The 21,317-nt window shown below is 41.2% G+C and overlaps 1 protein-coding gene across 1 annotated transcript in view; it reads right to left on the bottom strand.

The window, feature by feature from the left end:
- Positions 1-21,317, bottom strand: part of myg1 (myg1 exonuclease) — a 92,025-nt gene that overhangs the window by 12,659 nt on the left and 58,049 nt on the right. The window contains exon 6 of the mRNA XM_028798514.2: positions 1,341-1,522. Coding sequence (XP_028654347.2) covers positions 1,341-1,522 — 182 coding nt within the window. The remainder of the gene's footprint in view (positions 1-1,340; positions 1,523-21,317) is intronic.

Below are 21,317 nucleotides of genomic sequence, written 5' to 3'. Positions count from 1 at the left end.
ACTACCGATACAACATGAAAGCTAACTAAAACTAAAAGTAAGATCAGAAGCAATATAAAAATAAAAACTAGTATAGAAAGGTGAAACTATAATAACTTTGGGTCCCTGGCCTTCTGTACTGCTGCTGCTGCTAGCCAAGCCACATCCTTTCTGCTCACATTATTCAAAAATGAATGCAAGTGGTGCTAGAGACGTCTTGTCAGTTTAGTATACGGTACATGCAGTGGGCTCACCACGTGTTTCGATATTTGCACCATTTCTGTTGTTTACTAAATTAATACCTAATTGATGTTCTATGTATGCTTGGCTTCCGGTTTTGGGCAAACCCCTGATATTGTGCCCACTGTACCTGGGATGATAGGTCAGCTCCTTTTTCTGTACCCCCCTCTACAGAGCTAACATATGTACATAGAATTGGTGGTTGACAAATGTATCTTCTTTGGTTATAAATTTCTTGAAATTTTGACTGATTGTCAGAGACAAGATGGACTGCTGGCAATTGCAGGCAAACATGGGGAGCGTGTGCAGCTGGCGATAAGCTCAGATGGAATTGTAATCTTTCATTTTCTTCTGTTGTGGTAGGAATTTACCAGCTACTGAGTGTATACAGGGGAAATCCTGCTTGACACAGATAAACATGAAGCAAACTGATATTAGGCCCCTGAGATTCAGCATCTCTGGAGAAGTGTAAAAGGAATGAAGAAAAAAAAAAAAGGTGAAACCAGTGAAGCTCACGCTCTCACACTCACACTCTCACACACACACACACACACACACACACACACACACACGCAGAGTAACAAAACATGACATAGGCTTGCATCTCTAATCATCGTGCGTGCTGCCACCCTTCCCCCAATGAGCAATTAGAGAACAGCAAGTATTCAGTGCACAATTGACATTAATTAGGCAGGGAGATGACTTTTAGAGCCTTGTCGTTAAGGTCTTCTAGGGTCCTTTCAACCGACACACTTGGGTCCCCATGGAACTGGCCGTCTGGTTTCCATAGAGAAGACATGAAGTGCATTACACCTCTCGGCACTGTTGAAGTCAGTGAGGCTCTGGGCTACTGGGACTAATTGCCGGCACTGGGGGGTGGCCACCCTCCACCTTTCTGCTGTCTGTTGCCTTTAGCCAGCTGCAGCAGTTAATGAAAGGACTCGCTGACCTACGATTGTACTTGAGATGGTCAAGTGATAAAAGGAAACAACGCCAATAACTGGATTAGCCCAAGGGTCCTAAAGATAGAAAAGCTCATCATTTATTCAAAGCTAAGGTCTCTTTTATTAGCAAGAAAGGTTTCCAAGGATAAAGCAGTACTGGGGGATGTGGCAGCTTACCTGTTCTCAAAAGTGTTCAGTCCATCAGGTACGCACTGCACTCTCCACTGCCCATTCTGGTCTGCAAACAGCACATACTTGATAGGTGGCTTGACCCCCAACTCTTTCTCCAGGTTCAACAGGTGCTCCTTCCATGGACACCCACCTTTGGAAAAGACGACGATCTCACCACTGGCATCCACCTAAAACATGAGAGGCCATCATGAATAAGAAACACAGAAAACGGCACCAATTGTGCTAATTTAGTTGGCTAATTGATGTCACCTAAATATCTCATCCTGCATATTTCAGGTCTTGATCCATCCATCCATCCATTTTCCAACCCGCTGAATCCGAACACAGGGTCACGGGGGTCCGCTGGAGCCAATCCCAGCCAACACAGGGCACAAGGCAGGAAACAATCCTGGGCAGGGTGCCAACCCACCGCAGGACACACACAAACACACCCACACACCAAGCACACACTAGGGCCAATTTAGAATCGCCAATCCACCTAACCTGCATGTCTTTGGACCGTGGGAGGAAACCGGAGCGCCCGGAGGAAACCCACGCAGACACGGGGAGAACATGCAAACTCCACGCAGGGAGGACCCGGGAATCGAACCCAGGTCCCCAGATCTCCCAACTGCGAGGCAGCAGCGCTACCCACTGCGCCACCGTGCCGCCCGCTCAGGTCTTGATTTTCTCTTTAATTATACGATGCAGTAGTTTTCTGAAGACGTATTTCATGGTTTTCTTAAGAGCACTCCTTAAATTCCACTAGCTGCCCTGGAGCAGCACTTGATTATTTAAAGGAGCATCAGAAAGTTCTCAGACCCCGTCACTTTTAGCACACTTGATTGTGCTGTAAATTTAATTTTAAATGCATAAATTTGCCATTTGTGCCCATCAGTCTACACTCAGGGTAGCACAGGGGTAGCACTGCTGCCTTGCAGCAGTAAAGAGACCAGGGTTCGCATCCTTGGTCCTCCCTGTGTGGAGTTTGCATGTTCTCCCCCTGTCTGTATGGGTTTCCTTGCACTGTCCATAGACATGCAGGTCAGGAGAACTGGAGATGTTAAACTGGCCTTGTGTGACGGTGTGTTTATTTGCCCTGTGATGGACTGGTGCCCTGTACAGGATTTGTTCCTACCTTGCACACTATGCTACTTGGGATAGGCTCCAGCACCCACCACAACCTTAAATTTAAGATTAAGTGGGCAAGGAAATGAAATGACAAACTACATTCAATAATACAGAATTATTGACTTGCCCAAGAAGACTCAAAGATGGAATTGCTTCCAAAGGGACTTTTACAAAGGACTGAATTAAAAGGTATAGGATATTTATATAAATGATAGATTTCAGTTTTGGATTTTTAGTAAATTTGTAAGCCTTTCTGCAAAAAAACCCCCCCAATGTTTTCACTTGTTATTACAGGTTATTGAGTGTAGACTGTAAAATGTATTGTGACGGGTGCCCGGGTCCCATGCACCATGCCCGGCCTGGATGCCCCAGCTGCATATGTTCCGGGAGAGCAATCATGGGCAGCTAAATACCTCCCCCAGGATGCTTGATGGCAGCCTCCTTGGCCGATGGTGATTCCCCAACCTCCCACAGGGCTCCATGGGAGATGGAGTCCTCCACAGCCTAGTTGGGAGCTGGGGTGGCCACTAGGAGGTGCTGCCTGGATTCCCCACCCGGCTATAAAAGGGGCCAGCCACCACCACTCAGTGGCCAGAGTCGGGAGGAGAGGACGAAGCTTCAAGGGAGGAGTGGTGGTGCCAGAAGGACGTGTTTTGGTTGTGCTCAGTGCTTGTTTGGGACTGTGTGTTGCCTGTGGGGTTCACGGGGAAGATGTGCTCCACAGGTGAAGAAAAATAAATCTTTATTTTGATTTTTATACGTGCCTCTGCACAAGTCTGCCGGGACGGGCGCAAGAAGGCACTATTGTTACAGTATTCACTGCAAATGAATGCTGCAGGACAACAAAGTGTATAGAAAGTGAACTTGTCTGAATATCTGCTGACTCCACTGTAACTCTAAAATTTCTTCTGTACCAACTTTTTCAAAACTTTAATTTAAAAAAAAAAAAAAAAAATATCTTGACAGGGGAACTTGTTTATTTGAGGTAACTGTGACCCATCCGTATACAACATTTCAGAGAAACTTAGGAAATGACGCCACCCTTTGATGAATCAGTGGATGCAGGCAAACGAGGACTCATACACACAATAATTCATACCACTGCGCTGTTATTATAATGTGTGTTGACGCGACAAACATATTAAACCTTAAAAGTGATGACTATGATACACAGACTGCATTTTAATTCCCTTTGAAGAGGTTCATTGCTGCGTATTTGAGCTGAAGAACTATTTTGGTTTTCAGCCAGTTTATATCAGCTCACTGTTGTCACTTCTCAGGGCACTAGCCAACATGTCAGGAATATCTCAGCCAACTGAGCTTCACTCCATCATGCCCACTATGCTGGAAGCCATCAAATGACCAATAAGACACTACATCCTATTTCCGTATGGTGTGGGTGCACATACATAAAACATAACCGGTTTTTGACAACATAGAAAGTCAATTTGCAGCAGTGTCCAGTTCTCCTAATGTAATCAGAATAATTTACTGCACTCTTAGTGCAATAAGGGCACCTAGTGAAAATGAAACTGCTTTTGTGAACCATGAACAGTGACATTCAATTAATGCACAGGTCATCTGTGATGCCAAGATGAGACTGACAAACGTCATGGCTTGGTGGCCTGGGCCAACCCACGATTTGTTTATTTTAAAGCAAAGTAGCTTTAGTAGACATGATGGTGCTGTACATGGTGCTTGGCTTATTAATAAAGGAATTGGCTGAACCCACTGTTTTTCACATGTCCTCTACTATTCACCGTAACAGCAATCTTGTCATTACATGTGCCAGGTGATGATGGGTATCCGCTCAGATGCTGACACCTTATGCATTTCTGACCCAAAGAGTGCACAGGAGAGGGGCTACAATGCCAGGCATGACAATGGCATACTCAGTTGCAGAGCACAGCATGATGCGTCAGGTGTGATGCTGCTCTACCAGGACTAATGTGTTGTGACTGCACATGTAGGAGTTTCATTAGCATACGCCACATATGAATATGCCACCCTGAAACAAAGTGTACCTGAACACTTGACAGAGAAAGTGGAGATCTGTTACAATATTTGTAAATTGAAATGTGACTCCCCTTTAATACATGCCAAATGAGCAGGCAGCTGAATCCAGCGTAGTGCATAGTGTTATCTGTCTTATTACAATACATTTTTAATGGGCAAATCACAATGCAGTTAAATTGCTACAGGGTTGTATGTATTTACTTTTCTGACTGGGTAAGAAATTTTTGAGGCGGGTAGTACGTTCCAACTTCCCAGACCAGCTGCATTTCAGTCAGACGTACGGAATTTTTGTAAATGGAGACCATGATCTCGATGACACATAGTGAGGTATGCAGACATTTTGAACAACTTGACCAAAGCACTGTTCAGTGTAAGCTGTGCCAAATAAATGTCAGATACCATAACATGACAAGCACAATGTGTCACCACCTTTCCTTTACACATAAAACGTCTATATATGCGGATATGACTAAGCCTATGACTAGCAAAAAGAGTACACAACTAGTAGCGGAAATGGTTGCTAAAGACATGCTATTACTTAGCTTTTTAAAGGTTGAAGGTTTAAAGGAACGAGCCATACACCACACTGCACCCCAATCAGTGTGCTCTGCCAAAAAGCCACAACTGCTAGATTAGATGAGCTTCAAGAAAACAGCGCATCCTCTCTTAAACCTAGACGTCCACAGACCGCTCAGCTGCTGAATTAACTGTCAATCAAATCGGACAGAGCGATCTTTTGGGATATGAACCTGTAGTATAAACACGGTTCCCCTTTCTTTTCTGAATTTTGCGACAGCACAACCAATTCAAAGTTAAGTAGCCAGGAAGTTCAAAGGTAGTTTTACTTTTTTTCTCATCACACTGATGTCAGCAAATAAACAAGCAGATTATTCAGTAAGTAAACAAACAGTAAATGAATACATGAACATTAAAAAAAAAAAATTAAATACACTTAATATTCGTTTTTTTAACTATATTATTAAACCTCCCAACTCTCTCTCTCTGCAATCCCACCTTAACCTCTCTGTGAGTACTCAAGCACTAAAAATGACTATAATCATCTTCTTCTTTCGGATGCTCCTGTTAGGGGTCACCACAGCGGATCATCTTCTTCTATATCTTCTTGTCCTCTGCATCTTGTTCTGTCACACCCATCACCTGCATGTCCTCTCTCACCACATCCATAAACCTTCTCTTAGGCCTTCCTCTTCTCCCCTTACCTTCCAGCTCTATCCTTAGTATCCTTCTCCCAATATACTTAGCATCTCCCCTCTGCACATGTCCAAACCAACGCAATCTCACTTCTCTGACTTTGTCTCCCAACCGTCCCACCTGAGCTGACTCTCTAATGTCCTCATTTCTAATCCTGTCCATCCTCATCACACCCAATGCAAATCTTAGCATCTTTAACTCTGCCATCTCCAGCTCTGTCTCCTGCTTTCTGGTCAGTGCCACCGTCTCCAACCCACATAACTGCTTGTTATCAACCAATACCTGACACTACAAGGCTTCATAATTAAAACATTTGTTTGTTTGTTTCAATATATATGAAAGAGTGTTTTAAATAGCCAGTTCAGTTTTGAATGTTCAGACTTTAATACACATTCAGTTACAAAATTTCAAGGCGAACAGGACAGTCCTAGTTTATAGTGTGAACAAGTGTTTGATTTTTATATGACAATGCATGCAGATGGCATGTTTTACATGAAGATCTTTCTTTCCTGTAACAGTGGGAAAGGCAAAATTAACCAATATGTGCAACTTAAATACATACAGATTTTTGTATCAGAATCTTAGAAGTTATGCTAGTGTTAGCAGATGTCATTGCTCCTCATATACCAATAAATACAAATTGTTCACAAGCTATTTTACTCTCACAACAGAGAAGAAAGCTCAGTGTACCATCTAGGGGGATTTTTAGAAGCAATACATTTTGTTATGCAAGTAGCAAAAGACATATATTTTGCATAAAATAAAAAAGAAAAGCCTTATACTTCTCCTTAGTGTTTCAAGAACATGCTGTGCTACAGTATATTGATTTTTCCTTCACGGCTACTTGTCCCTTTGCAGTCCCCTCCAGGTCAAAGCTAGATGGCTTCAGTTCTTTGAGCCTGCCAGAACAGGATAGGTCCTTCACTGCAGGGATTCACTAAGTGGTTGTGCTTTTTGCGATTTCTAGTAAATTTTGGAACATGGAAGCCAAATGTGTACACCGTGCTCCTGATGTCTTCTCACTAACACAGAAGATGGTTAATATATACTGTATATTTTAGTGCTAATGACTAACAAACAGATGCAATATGCATAGCTAAGCAGCAGCTCTAGTCAGGGTATGATAGACTAAAGTTGTGAGTCTTCAACCAGGATTTAAAAGCTGAAACTGAAGGAGCATCTCTTACAGTAGCAGGTAGAATATTCCACAGCTGCAGGGCCCTGTAACTAGAAGCTCGACCTCCCACTGTTATTTTGTTAATCCTTGGAATCATAAGTAGGCCAGAATCTTGAGATCTTAAGGCGAGATCTGGTTTTTAAGCAATAATAAGTTCACATAATTAAGCAAGGCCTTGGCTATTAATGGCTTTATATGTAAGAAGAAATATTTTAATATCAGCCCTAAGCTAAAACTGGAAGCCAGTGTTTCAACACCAGAATAGGAGTTAGGTGGTCAAACTTTCTTCTAGTTCTTGTAATGATTCTTGCAGCATTTTGAATTAACTGAAAGCTGCATAAATAATGATTTGGAACAGCCAGTGACTAAAGAACAGTAGTAGGCAATCCTACAAGCAATACATGTATGAATTAATTTCTTAGTATCCTCCATATTTAGAAAACATCTTAATTTCCCAACATTTTTAAAGTGGAAAAAAACATGTTTGGATAATTTTGCAATGTGTGCTTTAAAATAAATGCTAATCTCAACGATAACACTGAAGTTGCATGTTGGTCCAGGTTAACTTGTAACGGTCGTCTGGAATATGTGTGCGTCACTGTGAGTTTGTACCTTTCCCCATTCCTGTTATTATTAGTACAGGAAAACGTTGGGTGAAATGACACCTTTTATTGGCTAACTAAATAGATTACAAATGCAAGCCTTTGAGGCAGCTAAGGCCCCTTCATCAGGCAAGATGTAATGAATGAATGAAGGGGCCTTAGCTGCCTCAAAGGCTTGCATTTGTAATCTGTTTAGTTAGCCAATAAAAGGTGTCATTTCACCCAACGTTTTCCTGTATCAAGCTATGGCTAACATGGTACAACACTCTACTGCTATGTTATTATTAGTGGAATGGCTTAATTTGTAAGGCCAGTCAATTGTACAGGGGAAGGGGAACACCTGGCTTGGAGAGCCAACAGACTGTAAATGGGTGGCGGGAAAAAGGAGAGGAGCCAATAGAGAAGCGGACGCCATCACAGGAAAAGGCAAGAGGGAAAGGATTGACACTGTATGGAAAACGTCAGGTGAACCCAGGTTCATTTCAGGACGAATTATTTTTACTTTCTGGTGAAGGTATTCGGGAGAGGACCCGACAGGCCAGCACAAGGAACTGTTGATCTGTACGTTTCCCGGAACAGGAGGTATGGTTCGGCGCCCCACCGCAGACTGAGATAGTCATTCTGTACAGAGAATATTTAAAAGGACTTTCGAATACATTATTTTTTTTTCTCATGCTACTAATACAGAAATTTGAGCAAATGTGTTTAAGTGTTTTGTGCTGTGAGTTGTGTTGGGTGGGAGGCGCTGTAGCACAAAATTATGTATATAGGGTTTTTTTTGTTACAGTAAATGTGTGTATCTTCTTCCAATAATCATTTTTAACTTAACTCTACATTCACTGGTGTGTCTCTGTACTTGGGGGGGTGTAGTATGAAATTAGTGTTGGTCACTTGTGCCCTGGATTATTATTTTTTTTTCCTTTGCTGCCGCTCTAGGAGGGCAGTGCATATTATAATCATGCCAGTTCTAAGAGCGGTACAAACTAATGCTTAGTTCAACTCACCAAGTCTGACTTTGTCCGTTATAATTGACCATGGACATCTTGGAAGATTAATTTTCCCCATTGATGCTGCTGACTGGAGTTTTTCTTTTTCTCTCCCCTGTTGTCAACTGGCCATAGTTCAACAATTAATTACACTGGTCAACAAGCAGTTCCCTACTAGGATTCTTTCACCTGTACTACAACAAATTTCACTTGCCAACTCCAAATCTGAAAACCGTTTTCATCTAGAATGTCCCATTTTTTATTTATGTTGTTCCAGGTCTTGGACAACTAGGGTGACTGGACTGTAAAGGTGGATAACCATTTTGATAAATACCAGTAATTCCACATGGAATGCCATTGAGATAAATGAATTTGCCACACGTTACTAACAGCTGTGAGTCGTTTACCTCATCATTATTAATTTTATTTAAAAATTATTAGTTTTTAATTGGTGGAAAAAATATTTGTTACTGATTAAAGCATAATGACACAACTCAAGACATGACGGTGCAGTAGGTAGTCTGTTTTACTGTTTCCTTTAACATAACATTGCATTTCAGGTCATTTTATTCGTTAGATTCACCATTACTTTGAAAATTTTGTCAAGGCGATGGACAGAAACGGCGATTTGTGTCAGCATTTAAGAAATAAGTTTGGTCTCGAGAAAAGTGAAGTCAAAATATAGGAAGATGTTTTTGTTGGTCTTGAAATCCGTGAACTGATGCCTGATGATGAGTTCAAAAGGAAACTGAAGCCCACTGATCAGCAGCATGGTAAGCATTCGTGCGGGTTGTCCAGAATTTTCTTGGCAGTCACAGAGCAGAGAATTACGCTGAGCTTGTGGAGAACCTGCTGAAAGTGTATCAGCTTATGGGAGCCAGAATGTTACAGAAGATGCATTTTTTACATTCTCATCTCGACTTTTTTCCACCAAATCTGGGTGAGGTCAGTGATGGGGAAAGATTTCATCAAAATACAGTATATAGGTGATGGAAAACTGATATCGGGGAAAATTCACTCTGAGCATGATGGATGACTACTGTTGGTTCTTGCAGAGAGACGGATGTGCAATACAAGCGCAAAAGCGAGTGCCTCCAACATTTTTGAGCACGCTGACCTCACTTTTATATTGAGGAAAATTGACATACATACGCTTTAACGTGTCTCTGGTATCGTCTTCTGGTTTGTTTTCAAAATAAACACATCAAAACAATTTTGGTGGGACATAGTCCAAACTCCAGATATCGTGTGGATTTATTATATTGATATTCAAAAGAGTCAAAATGTCAATGATGTGTATCTCAAAAACCTGACGTGCTAGCTTAATTCCGAGTTCACATATGAAATCAGTGTAAAAAACGTAATAAAGAGCTGCTCTGAAGTTCCTAGTAGCTAATAAAAAATATTTTTCCTAAACCAGTGTTATTGGAAAGATATTGCTGTGCTCCATTTATGTTAATTAAAGTACTTTGTTTTCCAGTCTGTTTGAACAAATCTGTATCTTTATAGGTTTTCATTATGTAATACATAAACTTTGCATTTTATATGATAACTTGTCACAACACTCTGTGCCGGCATTCGGCGGAGAGCGCGACACAAAAATAAAGTGAATTGAACTGAATCAAAGTCATCCTAGCTCACATCCCAGAAGTTCTCCTGTACTTCTTCCACATATCTATTCATTGTTTTTGCCTCCTACCCACTCGCTCAGTAAGGTATCCCAGATGCCAATGAGTCCTAGCTTCAGGATTACTATGGCCATATCAAATTCTTTATAAAAGTCTAATTTCTGTTCTTTACGTTGCTGAATTTACAGATGATACAGTAGGCAGAACGAGTCGATGTTCCTCTTAACTAGGCTGGTAGTCATTTAAAAGATTGCTTTAATGAAGTAAAAACCTACGTTTTTCTGATTAACTTTATTCTGTCCCAGTGGAAATTTTAATTTCGTGCTTAAAAATAAAAAGAAATGCAGCATGTTAGCTGACTTGCAAAAGTATTCTGTGTTTGTTCTGTTTTGCGGAGTTACAACTTGGAACCAAAATGGATTTTTGAGAGGATTAGCACCATTTGATGTACATAACATGTCTACCACTTTTAAAGGTGCAGAATTTTTTTGTTTATTGTCACACAAACAATAACAAGCTTAGCACATCCAACCACTGGGATTTGTGTCCATTCTTCAGGGCTAAACAGCTCCAGTTCCTTTGAGTTTGATGGGTTGTGTTGTTTCCTTTTAGACCACTCCAATGTAGCTTTAGTAGTACATTTAGGGTCATGCATTGTCCTTCTGGAAGGCGAACCTTCGTTCTAATCTCAAATCTCTGGTAAACTGAAACAAGTTTTCCTCAAGAATTGCCCTGTATTTAGTGCCATCTATCTCTCGTTCAATCCTGACTGGTCTCCCTGTCCCCACAGCATGATGCTACCACCACCTTGCTTCACTGTGGGAATGGTGTTCTTGGGGTGATGGGAAGTGTTGGGTTTGCACCACGCATGGCGTTTCCCAAGATGGCCAAAAAGTTCAATGTTAGTCTCATCTTACCAGAGAACCTTCTTCCATGTGTCTGAAGAGTCCGCCACATGCTGTTGGGCAAACCCCAAACAGGTTTTCTTTTTTTTTTTTTTTCTTTAAGCAATGGCATTTTTCTCACCACTCTTTCATAAAGCCTCCCTCTGCAGAGTATGTGGTTTAAAGTGGTCCTATGGACAGATACTCCCATCTCTGCTGTGAATCTCCTTGCTGTCTTTGTTGCATCTCTCATTAATGCCTTTCTTGCTCTGGTCTGTGAATTTTGGTGGATGGCATTCTTTTGCCAGGTTTGTAGTGGTTTCATATTCTTTTAGTTTTGTTCTAATGGATTTAATGGTGCTCTGTGGGATATTTTCTCATAGCCCAACCCTGATCTACACTTCTCCACAACTTTGCCTCTGACCTGTCTGGTGTGCTGCTTGGTCTTCATGTTAATTGCAGAGTGGTGTTGCAGAGTCAGGGTCCTTTCAGAACAGGCATCATGTGACAGATCAGGTGACACTGACTGCAAACAGGTGGACGCTAATCAACTAATCTGTGACTTTCCCCTTGGGATTAATAAAGTATCTATCTATCTATCCAATTTTGTGACTTCTGAAGTGAATTGATTGGACCAGATATTATTTAGGGATTTCATAGCAAAGGGGATGAATACATAAGCACTCACAACCTTGCAGTTATTAGTTTTTATGTATAAACTAAACAAGGTATTTTATTTTCATTCCACTTCAACAATTTGGACTATATTGTTAAGTCCATTACATAAAATCCACATGAAAAATCCATTTTTATTTCCAGATTGTAATGTGACAAACCAGGACATGAATACTTTTGCAAGGCACTCTATGAGGTCTTCAGCTCAACTTCATATTTATTAAGTATATGTAGTACTGACAGTAAAATACCAGCAAAAGAATGAATATACAACCATACATTAAATACAATATGTTGTCTGGAAGAAACAATCATACAGTCACCAGGAGAGGCTGCTGAATAGCCTTGTGGGTAAAACTGTCACCAAATCTATTGTTGCAAATGCTAATGGTCCTGAATGAAGGAGGAAAAAAGTGACTGTGCAGAACGAATGACACGTTGAACGATACTTTTTGATTGTCTTTGTAATACAACTAACGTCATGTGTTTGTCCAGGGAAGAAGGGAGTTGTGTGTCTGTATAGTGCCCTGTGGCATTGGCCTGTAAAGGTGCCACATCAGAATGTTACATAGTGAGGAAGTTCAGATTCCAGTGTGCACCCATAGGAGTGTTAATGGAGATATCTAAGTAAGTCTGAATGAACTGGTGTGCCTTCTTGATGACAGCTGAGACGTGTTTTCCCAACTTTACACAGTACAGTCATACAGAGTTATAGCCAACTGGTCTCTGGTTACTCTCATCCATTCTGCTTCCCTTCTTGTGAGCCAGAATTACAGCTGCTGCTTTCCAGTCACCAGGCTTTAACCTTCTGATGTGATTACTGGGGAAGACTTACCTAGGAGTTTAGGAGTAAAAAGAAGCCTTTGTGGGTTTGCTATTCTATGCCCAGTTGGTAATTTCAGTTTTAATCAATACCTGAAACTAATCCTCTGCTAATTGAGGCAATCTGTTGATGAATGATGACCTTCTGTTGCTGTGGTTTTCCTACTGGGGAAGCAACAGGGAGGCCCCATTCCCTGTTACGGTGACACAAGCCTGCCGACTACTGCAATCCTTTCGCTTGTTGAAATTTTCAGTTATTGAAATTGGCATGCATGCATAACTGAGAGCCCCTCATCCCCTGACCGTATCTGCTTTTGCTTGAGGATTGTGAATGACTGTTTAAAATACTTGGCGCTCATAAAAAGCTCCACCACCACCTTGACTTTCATTTTTTAACTGACTGCAATACACAATCTAAATTTATGTAAATGGGCGTTTTCTGGCACTAATCAACACAAAGAACTTCATAATGTCCAAGTGAAAAGAAGTCTGAAATTTTTATGAAATTAAGCATTAATAAAAACAAAGACAATAACTGATTCTACAAGTATTCATCCACTTTGCTTCAACTACAGGCCTCTTGTGCCACCCAAGCACCTGTCCTAAGTTAGATGAAGACCACACTTATGTCTCAATGGCACAGTTCAAGTAAAAACAAATGCACATTATCTGTTAATAGCTAATAATAGTTAATCAATAAAGCTCTCAATTACTACTGTATATTTGACTAAAGCCTTTATCCAATGCAACTTCCAGCACCAGCATTCATTACAAATCTTTACAAATACAGTATATTTATTACAGCTAAAGCATGGGCAGGTTAAGTGACTTGTCAGGGTCACACTATGAAACAGAAATGTGAGAGTGAACCAGCAATATTATGGTGTAAAGCCTATACACCATATTCAGTCAAGGTCGAAGAAACATTAGCCCCTTTTACACATGCAAAGGGCAAATTCACAGGTTTACCATCCAAGGAATTTACTGACATTTCCACAAACAACAAGGTGACCCGACAATGTTCCAGGTAATGAGCTTCACACAAGAAAAGAGATGTTGTGTGCAGAAGGTCTGCAACCACCCAGTGCAGCTTGCTTTCTTTCTGTAGTGAGAAAATCGAGGAGGTTGTTGACTGCACTACTGACTACATCAACTTCTGTATGGACATTGTAGTTCCAGTAAGAACTGTACGCTGCTATGCTAAGAACAAGCCATGGATTACAAGTGACATCAAGGGCCTTTTGAACCAGAAGAAAAGGGCTTTTAAAGACGGTGATCAGCATGAGCTCAAGCGCGTGCAGAAGGAACTCCGAGTCCAGCTCAGGGCGGCGAAGGAGCAGTACAGGAGAAAGCTGGAGCAGAAGTTGCAGAATAACAGCATGAAGGAAGTGTGGGATGGGATGAAGATCATCACTGGCTACAGCTCGAAGCGGGGTACCACCATCGAGAGAGACGTGAAGAGAGCAAACCAAATGAACAACTTCTTTAACAGGTTTGACCACCCTAACCCACTCTCACTCTCACCTCGGAGTATTGCACTCTCTACACATCCTTCTGCTGATACCAGCATAGGAGAGACATCCCCACCCATAATTACAACAGCGCAAGTGAGCAGAGAGCTGAGGAGACTTCATGCCAGCAAAGCAGCAGGTCCAGATGGAGTATCGCCACGACTGCTGAAGGTCTGTGGGGTCCTCTACAGCGCATCGTCAACCTGAGCCTGGAACAGGGGAGAGTCCCGAGGCTTTGGAAAACATCTTGTATCATCCCAGTCCCAAAGGTATCACGTCCTAGTGAGCTGAATGACTTCCGGCCTGTTGCTCTGACATCACATGTGATGAAGACCATGGAGAGGCTGCTGCTTCACCACCTTAGGCCACAGGTTCAACACGTCCTTGACCCTCTGCAGTTTGCATATCAGAAGAAGGTGGGAGCGGAGGATGCCATCATCTATATGCTACACCGATCCCTCTCTCACTTGGACAGAGGCAGTGGTGCTGTAAGAATTATGTTTCTAGACTTCTTTAGCGCCTTCAACACAATTCAACCTCTGCTCCTTAGGGACAAGCTGACAGAGATGGGAGCAGATTCATACCTGGTGGCATGGATCGTGGACTATCTTAAAGACAGACCTCAGTATGTGCGTCTTGGGAACTGCACGTCTGACATTGTGGTCAGCAACACAGGAGTGCCACAAGGGACTGTACTTTCTCTGGTCCTGTTCAGCCTATATACATCGGACTTCCAACACAACTCGGAGTCCTGCCACGTGCAAAAGTTTGCTGATGACACTGCCATCGTGGGCTGCATCAGGAATGGGCTGGAGGAGGAGTATGGGGACCTAATCAATGACTTTGTTAAATGGTGCGACTCAAACCACCTACAACTGAACACCAGCAAAACCAAGGAGCTGGTGGTGGATTTTAGGAGGCCCAGACCCCTTATAGACCCCATGATCATCAGAGGTGACTGTGTGCAGCTGGTGCAGACCTATAAATATCTGGGAGTGCAGCTGGATGATAAATTTGACTGGACTGCCAATACTGATGCGCTGTGCAAGAAAGGACAGAGCCGACTATACTTCCTTAAAAGGCTGGCGTCCTTCAACATCTGCAATAAGATGCTGCAGATGTTCTATCAGACGGTTGTGGTGAGCGCCCTCTTCTACGCGGTGGTGTGCTGGGGAGGCAGCATTAAGAGGAAAGATGCCTCACGCCTGGACAAACTGGTGAGGAAGGCCGGCCCTATTGTTGGCATGGAGCTGGACAGTTCAACATATGTGGCAGAGCGAAGGGCGCTCAGCAGGCTCCTATCAATTATGGAGAATCCACTGCATCCACTAAATAGTATCATCTCCAGACAGAAGAGCAGCTTCAGCGACAGACTGCTGTCACTGTCCTGCTCCACTGACAGACTGAGGAGATCGTTCCTCCCCCACACTATGTGACTCTTCAATTCCACCCGGGGGGGTAAACGTTAACATTTAACATTATACAAAGTTATTGTCTGTTTTTCACCTGCATTATTATCATTCTTTAATTTAATATTATTTATTGTATCATTATGCTGCTGCTGGAGAATGTGAATTTCCCTTTGGGATTAATAAAGTATCTATCTATCTATCTATCTATCTATCTATCTATCTAAAGGAAGATCTATCAGTGAGCAACAATACTTAAACAAACTGTAAATAAAAAATGAATGGTGGAGTTAATTGCTTAACAGACCCTTTATTCCAAAGGGACTTACAAAAGTAGGTCTAAATACATCAGGTAAGCATCAGCCTAGAGCAGGGGTGGGCAATTATTTTTCCAAAGGGGCCACATGAGAAATTGGAATGGTTTTAGAGGGCCGGAATATATATAATATACCTAATATATACTTATTACCTATAATATTCTTAATTAATTTCCAATATATATGATATCCCACTATAAGAAACAGTAAATGTAATATTACAATGAGAAAATGTAGAAGATATAAAATTCTATTTAATGAACAATCAAAAAAACAGTTTAGAAAATTTCAACTTTTGCAATGTTTAAAAAAACTAGCATCATAACTTAACGTAAAATAGCAGCATCAACTTACAGTAAACCAGACTGTCAAACAGTCAATCAAACAAGTGTGGAGTACAGAATTCTTGTACTATTTAAGGAACATTTATTAAAACAATTTAGAAAATGTGCATTTTTATGTGCATTTAAAAAATGGCATCATAACTTTATTAACTAGTTTTCAGCGACTAACATCACATTAATTTACCTCAGTTCTTTTGGTGTTCAGTGAGAGAAATCTAGCTTGTTTTGGGCTTGAACAAGTGCACTGAAGTCAGGTTGAATATCTGAGGTGGATATGTGAAGGACAACACACAAGTGATCATCACTGAGAGAGGATCTATATCTGGATCTGTTAAACTTCAGCACTGAGAATTTTTGTTCACAGATGTAGGTAGATCCAAAGAGAACCAACATCCTCTGAGCATGCCTTCTCAAGTGTGGGAAGATTAAAAACTCTACCAGTGATACGGATTTAAAATGCTCGGCCAGTAGATTATCAGACTGCAGATCAATGAGTTCAAGCTGGACATCACTGGGTGCATTATCCACACTATAAGTAAAGGGAGAAGAAATCATGTGCATTTCACTCTCAACTGTTTTGAAGTCTTCACATCTTCTTGAAAACTCACCATGCAGTGCCCCTAACATGGATCAATACTTGTGGAGGTGATCAGCTGATAGTGTGACTTCTTCCAGTGTTGGCATGTGAGTGAGAATGTTGCCCTCTAATTGACTTGAAAGAAACTTCAACTTTCTCATGAAAGCTGTCACCAAGCTGTACATTTCGTGTGCAAGGAGGCCCTTGCCTTGCAGCTTGGTGTTTAGTTCATTCATTAGTGCAGTCACATCAACAGCAAAGGCCAGATCTGCAATCCAGTGTGTATCTGAGGACATTCCAGAGCTCTAGTCTTTCTTTTCACAAAACTCCCGAATCTCTGCTCTCAGGTCCCATACTCTTTTAAGCAGCTTGCCAAGGCTGAGCCATCTCACAGCTGTCTGGTAGCCTACGTCATTATGTTCACTTTCATGCTCCTCTGACAGTGAAACAAACTGTCTGTGATTCACTGCTCTTGCCCTGATGAAATTAACTATTTTAGTTACATCAACAACATGGCTAATTTTTAGCACTGACTTGCACAACATCTCCTGGTGAATGATACAATGCAAAAATATCAATTTCTGTTCTGGGTTAATTTCAGTCACTTTATCTTGCATCCACCTCAAAACTCCAACATTTTTCCCCGTCAGATTTGGACAGCCATCGGTTGTAACACCTAGCAGTTTGTCCCATTTTAGTCCCAGCATGTCCATGGATGCATTTACCTCTGTGAACAAATCACTCCCCATTGTAGTCCCTTTCATTGGCCGCATAGCTGCCAGCTCGTCCATCATCTCAAAGTCTTTAGTTAATCCACATACAAAGATAAGTAACTGGGCTGTATCACGGACATCATAGCACTTGTCCAGAGCCAAGGAAAACAAGACAAAATTGTCCGTTTTCTTTTGCAGTTGAAGCTCCAAATTCCCCGTGATGTTCTCGACCCACCTCGTTATGGTGCGCCTCGAGAGAGACACATTTGCAAACGCGACTTTTTTCTCATGGCATATTAGCGCTGAAGACTCCACCAAACAGTCTTTGATAAACTCCCCATCAGAGAATGGCTTACTGTATCTTACAATTTTGTGGGATATTACAAAGCTGGTCATGACTGCTGCATCCCTGGATGAGTGCAGCTTTGTAAAAAATCCTTGTTGCTTTTGCAGTTTAGCTAGCAAATCTTCCGATGCTCATGCCTGCTCTGCATCAGTGAAATTCTTGTATTTTTCTCCGTGTTTACTCTCGTAATGGCGATTCAGTTTGTATTCCTTAAACACCACTATATGTTCTCCACACACTAAGCACACAGCTTTACCTTTGATTTCAGCAAATAAATATTTAGAAGTCCACGCCTTGTTAAATACTCTACATTCTGCGTCAATTTTTCTTTTTTTAACGTTAGCTGACATATTTAAGGGCTAAGAGCTAATTTTTTGGAAACTGTTCAACACATTTGCTGACGTGCATAAGCACACTGATAATTAAGAAAAACAATAGTGGCCTTCAAAATAAAAGCCGTGTAATTGTATTTCGTGCACCTATCACAAAGTAAATAGATGTCGCTACACTTTTACTACGAACTCACGTGGGCCGGTCAAAGGTACTCAGCGGGCCGGAAGTGGCCCGCGGGCCGTAAAATGCCCAGGTCTGGTCTAGCAAGTGTTATTGGACAAGAGATACATAATTGATCATCACAGGGGATGAGCTCAGTACAAAATACAAGCAAGTAACACTTCCTTGGTTACAAAAACCCAAGGGTGAAATTCAGTGTGACCACTCTGTAGGCAAGCTTCAAGGATTTGAACCTACGGCAATCTAAAATGAGACGTGACATGTGCCCACCGTGGCTTGTTGAACACCAGAAATGCTGCTGCATGTTGAATCACCTGCAACATTATTTATCAATTATTATTATATTTAGAAAAGTACAATAAAGGCACCTTTGAAACATAAAAACCGTAAAGGGATTATAAATGTAAAAAAAGTATATAGAGAACACTGGACAACAACTTTTTAAGAAGTTTTGTTTCCTGAAAAACTGTGAAGCGATCCTTCATAATCCCCAAACTAAACACAAATATAATTTCAAAGGCTGACTGTATCACATAAGAATTAGGAGAAATGTAAAGTTAACTTTTATCGAATGTACAGTAATGTGTTTAATTGCTTGATGATGCTGACACATTGCATTAGTTCAACTGAACCTAAATGTTTCGCTGCCAAGTTTCATTTGTACGCCACATCTGATGCTGTGGGAACCCTAACAGGAGCAGCCGAAAGAAGAAGAAGAAGATCTGATGCTTCTCATTTCAGTGTTCAACAATAGTCAGCAAGCACTGATTAACTTTTCACCAGGACAAGTAGAATCACAGTATGTTTGTCATTGACCGCTCCGAGATTAGCAAGGAAGAAGTCCAAGTGTGAATGCAGAAACTTAATCTAACATGTTGCACTTTGTGGTTTTGTATGCTTGAAGTATGTTGTCAACCAGCTGAATGCAGTCTGGTGCTTTGTAGTTACCAAGAAAATTCTTAACAGCATCTCTGAATTCCTTCCATGTGATTTCCTCTGTTCCAAACAGCAGATCATCGAACCACTTGTCATTAAAGAAGTATCCAATTCGTGAACCAACAAAAATACCTTCCTTGATCACCACATCAGTTATTTGTGGAAACATCCGTCTCAAATATCAAAATCCTTCACCTTACTTGTTCATTGCTTTCACGGAATTTCTCATCAGTCCATGTTTAATATGAAGAGAAGGCAAAAATATCTTTGTTGGGTTGACAAGTGGTTTATGTACCACACTTTGGTGCCCTTGAACCAAATGCTTATGGAGCGGCCGGTTCTTTTTAATGTAGGGAGACTCTACAGCATGGCTGTCCCATTCACAGTACTTGGCATATCCAAGGTGCATTCCCAGTGGCAGTGCCGTTACTTTTAGATCATCACAGATGTTGTAGTTGTACTGTATACGTATACTTATACTGTATGAAAGGAAATCACAAAAATAGGTGATTGAAATAAAATTGTATAGGACAGGAAAACGTAAACGTGATTTTTGTGCTCAGCAGGCTAGATTCTATAAGATACAGCCAATTTGGGTGACCCAAAAAGTGTCCAGCAAGCAAAATCTTCATTGTCCAGTGTAAATGCTACTGCTTCATTAAAGCTCAGTTTCCACAAGATAGGTCACTGCTTCCTGTGGCTATCCTGCCTCTTCATAGCCACTGGAGAACGCCACATCTTTCATTGGTAGGTATGACCCAATGAACAATGTGGCCCATGGCAGTACCTTACTGCGGTGGTGCATGACAATCATTTCTTTGACTAGGAAGGACTCAAACCCCCTTATCTCTAATGCCATATACAGCCACATCTCAAACAGTAATAATAATAATTCATTACATTTATATAGCACTTTTCTGAGTACTCAAAGCGCTATCCACACAGGGAGGAACCGGGAAGCGAACCCACAATCTTCCACCTTCTCCTTACTGCAAAGCAGCAGCACTACCACTGCACCACTTGTGAGGACAACCTAAGAAAGTTCCACAAAACAATCAGACAACACTTTTATAATTAGTTTACTAGCTTCAACATCTTCTTATATAGCTGGGAATGCTGTGACACTTTGTTCATAATTTTACAGTTTATTTCATACAAATAGTAACTTGGGGGAATTTCTGGGAATTATAAATTTCCAGTAAGGCAATCTGTCAAGATTTATTGCCAAATCCACAGTAAAAAAGTCAACAGTCTGGACTGGCCCCGAAGGTCTGGGCCTCAGCTCAATTCAATAACACGTGGTGAAAGCTGAAAAGCAGTGTTTATTAACGGTCCTCATTAAATGAGAAACATAAGCAATAAACTTTAGAGGACATAAACTTTAGAGTCCAAATGTAAAAGCACATATAGATCTTCTAAAAGACACATGGCTATAATTTTTTGCTGCTGCCAAACATTGAGAGGTGGATTTGGCAGGAGACGATTGCTTATATAATCACTTGTTTTTCTGCACTTTTATTAATAAAATTCTATTCATTTCAACAGCAGAGCTTTTTTAGTGATACTACCATAATCCCAATTAAAATAATGATGCCTATCTTGCTGTCATCGGGCACAAGGTGGGACTTAGCCTGGATGGTGTGCCAGTCCATCTTTGGTTCTCATTATGACACCACAGAATGTGAGACAGTCCGACAGGACATCATAAACAGTGCTTATAAACAATATTCACCCCATTGGAAGTTAATATAGTTTGTTATTATAAACCTTTTTATTATTATACAACATTGAATTCGTCGTTCTCTGTAGATCTCTGCAAAGTGGTCCAATTTAATTACAACTAAAAAACCCAACATGACTGATTGTGTAAGTATTCACCCCCCTCAGGTCAGTATTTAGTGGATGGCAGCCATGAAAGCCTTATGTCTGTGTGCACAGCTCTCTATCAGCTTTGCAAATCTGGACACTGCAGTTTTCACCCATTCTCCTTTGCAAAACTGCTCAAGCTCTGTCAACCTGCATGGCGACTGTGAGTGAACAGCCTTTGTCACATCATGTCACAAGTTCTCAATCAGATTGAAATCTGGACTCTGAACATTGAATATTCACATTGTTGTTTTTAGGCTGTCCTGCTTCACAGGAAATGACTTCTCCAGTGATGATTTAAGGGAGTCATATTAAAGA

This window comes from Erpetoichthys calabaricus, chromosome 3 (assembly GCF_900747795.2).
Source record: "Erpetoichthys calabaricus chromosome 3, fErpCal1.3, whole genome shotgun sequence".
In the NCBI taxonomy this organism is placed as follows: domain Eukaryota; kingdom Metazoa; phylum Chordata; class Cladistia; order Polypteriformes; family Polypteridae; genus Erpetoichthys; species Erpetoichthys calabaricus.
Note: the sequence above shows the minus strand (reverse complement) of the source record. Positions and strands in the feature narration are given on the sequence as shown.